Raw genomic sequence first — 6,477 nt, forward strand, 5'->3', positions numbered from 1 at the left:
CAATTTAAGTACAATAAACCAATTTCTGAAATCCGACCCCAATTTAAAATAAGGGTATTCACGGACCCAGATTTGATGGTTGTGTTGGGCTTAAATAAAAATTATAGTGGACTTAAATAAATAACAATAAATTTTTGATAAAAAAAAAACTAAAGATAATTTTTTTTTAATAATTAAATAAATAAAATAATGAATTATATTAAAATTAACTTAGTTGTCCAGATAAAAATGAAAAGACAAGTTTATTTTCGAACCTAAATTAACATTAAATATTCTTTGATATAAAAATTTATCAAATTTTAACTTAAATAATCATTATTATTATTATTAATAATAATAATAATAATAATAAAATATTTATTTATAAATAATAAAGGAAATAGAAAAAATAAAATAAAAAATTCCTTACATATCATTAAAAACCCTAAAACCCTAAAACCCACTTTCTTTATAAATGGCTAAACCTCTCTTTGTCTAGGTTTCAGCCAGCCGCACTGGCCTGAGTAGTAAACCCTCCTCCATTCTCAATTTCATCTCCCAATTGCTTCAGCCGACAACCGCCGAGACCCGCCATCTTAACGCTACCGCTGACAAATCGTCACCTCCAAATATCTAACAAGTATTATTCTAATTCTCTATTTCCATGGATAATTTATGTGAATGCTTTTAATAAACGTTGAATTGAATTCATATAGCAGGCCGTGAATCATCTCTATCTATTTCTATGTTTTAAGGTTTCTACTTGTATGGAAATGTCTCATTCCTAGCTCTTTTTCATCGTTGTTGTTAGGCCTGATTGAGGGTTACATTCAAATATTCGATTTTCCTATAATCTGCCTACTTCTTGTCAATAAATTTCAAATCTTTAATACTTGAGGTAGGGTTTTACTAAGTTGTGTTGTTTTTTTAATTGATTGATAAGTTTAAGAATAAGTTGTACAATATAAAATCTTCTTGGTTATTGATTCATTCAATATGTAGCTTTTGCAGGATTTATGAGTCTCTTCTTGTATTAGATCTTGACAATTGTTATAGATGATATTATAGAAGCAATAGTCAAGGTCATAGTAAATTATACTTGTATTCTAATTTACAAATTACAAGAATGATGAAATAAACTATGCAAAGAGGGTTAATGTCTTCTATGTGTTCAAATTTTAATGTTTATTGATATACTGACTTACAATTGATATTTGTAGTACCAGTAATAACTTCTATGTGTACATGGATTGTAACGTTTTAGCTTTTGAGTACTTATTTTGGCTAGCTACAACTGCGCAATCCTTAAGATCGCCTTTCTCTATAATGAAAGCGTGTCGAGTCATAACTGCGCTATAGAAACTTCATATATGCACATTATTCTTATGATTTATGTGTGTATATGCTCTGGGTTACCTTAATGGTCTTCCTTTTGGTAACCTACTGCCCCCATCTCCATAGTCATTTCATTGATCTCCATGAATCTATCAATTTCTTACAGTTTATGGACGTCATGGTTTATAATGTAGCTTAATGTTTGCTTATTATATCTATGAATGCTTTCATTCAAACGAGAAATTCTTAGCTTCTTTTAATCGTTGTTGTTTTTGACTTGGCCTGATTGGGGGTTACATTCAAACATGTTTTTCTCAATAATTTGTGTGTTAACTGTTTTTTAATTTATTTGATTGGGTTGAATTTATATTATGAGTATTGAATTCAAGTGTATGTGGAAGTAAGATTAGACTACAAGGATGATGAAGCAAACAACTTAAGAGGGATGATGTCCTATGTGTTCTATAAGCTTATTGATATACTGACATGCTAATGAAGGTATCAAAACTTAGTTGTTTGTTTAAGGAAAAAACAATTTCAGCCAAGGACTTAGATTAAGGAACTACAAATGTTGGGTATATATGATTTAATAACTTGATTAAAACCGGCCAAAAGAACTAATTTGAGACATGATGCAATGCAAATTGAGGAAACATATTGAACTTTTTTATCCCTATAATAATGTGTTATTTATTATTAATAATAATTGATACTGTCTAATAATTTTTTTTTATCTTATTTCTAAAAGTTTTAATTTATCTGACAACTTGATATAATTATTAACTAAATTTAATTTTAATGTATTGTGTGTATTCAGAGATCTTTACCCATGAAGAAGAAGAAGAGTGAAAAGTCCAATCATGATGCTTCCATTGTTTCTGTCTCAGATTTCAAGTCGCTGATTCGCGAAAATGCTCTCTTCTTCGATAATCTAATCGAACTTATTCCAGCCAAATTTTACCTTCCGAGTGATGAGCCTAAACCGTGGTTCCAAGGGTTAAGCAAAGCTGCCAAGGCCTCCGCGAAACAGCAAAACAAAGAGCACAAAAAGATTATACGTCGCGAACGCCTCGACCCGGAGAAATCTCAAACCACCACCCTAGATTTGCTTAAACAAAGTATCGAAAAAGAACGAGAGAAGAATGAGTCAGACAATGAAGAAGAAGAAGAAGAAGATGAGGAGGAGGAGGAGGAGGAGGAAGAAGATATCAAACCAATTAAGAATTTTGGTGGTGTTGATGATAAGTCGGTTACCTACGACGAGCTCCGACAGCGCCTTCACCGTAGGCTTGAAGAGATGAGAGGGGACCGGTTTGGTAGTGAGGAGTCAAAGGCTATAAGGAGAGAGAAGAAAGATATCTATTTGATGAATAAGAGGAAAAGAATGTCTGAGAATGGAGAGAAGAATAAAAAGGTTGTAGCCAAGGCGGAAACAGAGAAGCACGTGGAAGAGGCTGCTAGTGGTATTCAATTTGGAAAAGTGAAGCTTGGAGGAGAGGATGAAAGTGAATTGAGGAAGAATAAGAGAAGGAAGTTGTCGAAAGAAAAGGAGCTGGAGAGGGCTATGAGTTTGGCAGAAGAAAAGAAGGACCCAGAGAAAGGGAAAAAACATTCTTGGACGGCTGCATTGAGCAGGGCGTCTGGAGTGAAGGTGCACGATGATCCGAAATTGCTGAAGCAAAGGATGCACAAGGAGAAGAAGAAGCATGAGAAGAATGTGGAGAAGTGGAAGGATAGAATTGAGACTAGGGATAAGATGAAGAAGGATAAACAGAAGAAGAGGACAGATAATATAAGTGGTAAAATTCATGAGAAGAAGATGAAGAAAATTGCAAAAAGAGAGAAGAAGCTCATGAGGCCTGGTTTTGAAGGAAGGAAAGAAGGTTACATCACTACTACTACTACTGAAAGTTGAGGTGCCTATCTTTCTCATCTTTAAATTGTGTAATATCATTGACATTATATGCTATTCTTAAAACATAGGCTTGAGAAGTAAGTGGTCATTTTTTCTCAATGTTTGTTGAAGATTTTCTAAGGATTAATCGATTACTTGTTTCCTTTTTGGTCGATACTTGTTTTCAACGTAAACAACTCTTGTGTTAATGATTCTATTATTTATTTGTGAGCATGATAAAGATGTTGTAGTTCCTTTTTTACATAGACACAAGCTAGCATCTTTCTTTTGCATAAAAATTGATTTCCTTGTGCTTTTATTACCTTTAATTGTTCAATTTAAACATCTCTTACTTTTCTGTTACACAATTTGATTCATTATCTGGTTGGTGGTAATCAACTTGCATCCTGCCCCTCTTCATCTGAATCATTTTCCACTTAACTACACCTAAACCTCTTCTTCTTCCTCCTATCATTTTCCTTTGAATTGGTGTTAATGGAGATGAAGAGAAAGATGTTGAATAATTAAAGATTGGACAACAATAACAATCCTAACCCAAAAAATATTGATATTGATACATATTCAAGTGTTAGTTTGATGTTTTTCTTTCCTTGATTTCATTTTCTTTTCTACTTTGATATGGAATTTATGAAGTTCCAGGTTTTATTCTGTTTCTGAAAAGTGTATCTGAAAAGACAATGTTTGAGGTTAAGTATGAGCTTTGCTGTTTTCTTTTTCTTGTTTTTTTTTCTTCTCTTTTTTTCTCAATTGCTATTTAAAATTCAAAACTCAATTTGAGTTGTGCTAAATATCACAATTTTAACTATTTGAGGTTTTAAAAAAAAAATGAAAGTTCATTTTTGTATTTTTTTTTCTTAAATAATTTATTATATTTGTAAAAATAAATAACAATTTTTTTTTATCTGTTTACTCTCATATATTATTAAGGTATTTTGGCAATTTAAAATGTATATATTTTGAAAAAACACACAATTTAAAATATAAATATGTTAAATATATATATATATCAAATTTTCAATTTTAAAACTTAAATACATTTAAGGTGTTGGTATTCTTAAATATTTTAGACATTTTTTTTAGTGAACCATACTATTTTTATTGATTAAAATGTGTAAATCTTAAAAAAAAATATTAAATTAAAATTTTTTACTTCAGAATAAAAAGAATTTAACACACTTTAAATAAAAAATTGAGCAAATGATATTTGATTAAGTTAAATTTATTTAAATAATTTTAACCGAAAAAAGTTCACACTTCTTATAAGATTATTTACATAAATACAATCATTTGTTTTATTCTTGCTCATCTAATTTAAACAAATTTTGATTTGAAAAGGCAAACAAAATTTGTCATGATTATAAAATACTAATTTTTTATTTTAATAAAATTAGAAACTTCTTCATCTCCTCCATAATTAAGATTTTCACTCACATTTTGAGCCTAATAATAAGCATTGGTAATTTTAACCAATAATGTAGGCAAACTAAATTGGGATTCTCAATCCAAATAACAATTATTTAAACAGTTTTGTTAACATTTTTGAAATTGATAAAGATAAATGATAAATTCAACGAAATATTAGCGAAAACAAGACCACGAATCTTATGTGGCATTGCCATGTGGGTAGGAGAGAGACAAAAAATAAAATAAATTGAAACGTTCATTTCCCCCCAAAACCAAAACCCCTTTTCTCTCTCTTTCTCTTTCGTTTCATTTCCCCTAAACCTACCGGCGATTCTCTTCTTTCGTTTTTATCGACTCTCTTTCGATCGATCGAAATTGTAAGTCTTCTTCCGTTTATCTATTGTTCATTATCTTCCGTTTATCTTCTGTTTATCTTTCATTTTATACTTCTTCTCGTCTTCAGGTTAGGGCATGTGTAGTTTCATCATCCGACAAAACAACACAAACTCCTAGGTAAAAACACAATGTATTCATCTTTTTATAATCGAATCTGTTTAGCATTAATGGTTTAGTGCATGAGATTAGGGTTAAGATGATTATGATTAGATGATTGGTTTAGGGTTTAGTATTTAGCGATTAGGGTTTAACTGCATTTTGAGTTTAGCTGCAGAAACAATTTCAATTAGGGCTGTAAAAAAGAGTCATTTCTGGTCCCGAAACCAACATTTCTGGTCCCGATACCACATTTTCTAGTTCCAAAACCAGCATTTCTGGTTCCAAAACCAATATTTCTAGTCCCGAAACCAGCATTTATGGTCTTGAAACTTCATTTTCTGGTTCTAAAACTGCATTTCTAGTCCCAAAACCAGCATTTCTGGTCCAGAAACTAGCATTTCTGGTTCCGAAACCAGCATTTTCGGTCCCGAAACTAGCATTTCTGGTCCCGAAACCAGCATTTTTGGTCCCGAAACCAGCATTTTTGGTCCCGAAACCAGCTTTTCTAGTCCCGAAACCAACTTTTCTAGTCCTGAAACCAGCATTTCTAGTCCTGAAACCAGTATTTCTGGTCCCGAAACTAGCTTTTCTGGTTCCGAAACCAGCATTTCTAGTCCCGAAACCAGCATTTCTAGTTCCGAAACTAGCTTTTCTGGTCCCGAAACCAGCATTTCTGGTTCGAAACCGCATTTTTTGTCCCGAAATTAGCAATTTTGGTCTCGAAACCAGTATTTCTAGTCCCGAAACCACATTTTTTGTCCCAAAACCAACATTTTTGTTTCCGAAACCAGCATTTCTGGTCCCGAAACTAGCTTTTCTGGTCCCAAAACCAGTATTTCTGGTCCCAAAACCACATTTTTTTGTCCCAAAACCAGCATTTTTAGTCCTGAAACCACATTTTCTTATCCCGAAACTAGTATTTCTGGTCCCGAAACCACAATTTTTGGTCTCGAAACTACCATTTCGGGGTCATTTCTTATCTCGAAATCACCATTTCAGGGTGATTTCGGGCCTCAAAATGGTTATTTCAGACCCAAAATGGTTATTTCAGACTCCGAAATGATTTCTATACGATCTTTTATGGTTATTTTATTTATTTTTTAAACCAATAATCTTATTGTAATGTTAATTTGATTTATAGGTCATGTATGAAAATCCAGATCTTCTTATTGATCAAGTTAATGAAGAAATGAGATTATTTGAGATCTCTCGAAATGTATAATAAGTTGTATTTTAAATGTGCTATAAAGGACAAATTGTAACATTGTAAATAAAGTTTTTAATTATGTAAATTTCTAATATAACAACATTGTCTTCAATTATTTTTGATTTTCTAGTCTTCATTATAA

General features: G+C 31.6%; 1 protein-coding gene across 1 annotated transcript; it reads left to right on the top strand.

The window, feature by feature from the left end:
- The first annotated feature begins 532 nt into the window (after positions 1–532).
- On the top strand, positions 533–3,442 carry LOC124936633 (ribosomal RNA-processing protein 14-like). Its single transcript, XM_047477146.1, has 2 exons — positions 533–619; positions 2,132–3,442. Exon 2 carries the CDS (start codon positions 2,144–2,146, stop codon positions 3,227–3,229), a length of 1,086 nt encoding a protein of 361 aa, XP_047333102.1. The 5' UTR covers positions 533–619; positions 2,132–2,143; the 3' UTR covers positions 3,230–3,442.
- Positions 3,443–6,477: the final 3,035 nt, after the last annotated feature.

This window comes from Impatiens glandulifera, chromosome 4 (assembly GCF_907164915.1).
Source record: "Impatiens glandulifera chromosome 4, dImpGla2.1, whole genome shotgun sequence".
NCBI lineage: Eukaryota > Viridiplantae > Streptophyta > Magnoliopsida > Ericales > Balsaminaceae > Impatiens > Impatiens glandulifera.

Excerpts from the sequence above, each read along its gene's own strand:
- LOC124936633 (XM_047477146.1), top strand. The coding sequence starts at position 2,144 with ATGAAGAAGAAGAAGAGTGAAAAGTCCAATCATGATGCTTCCATTGTT.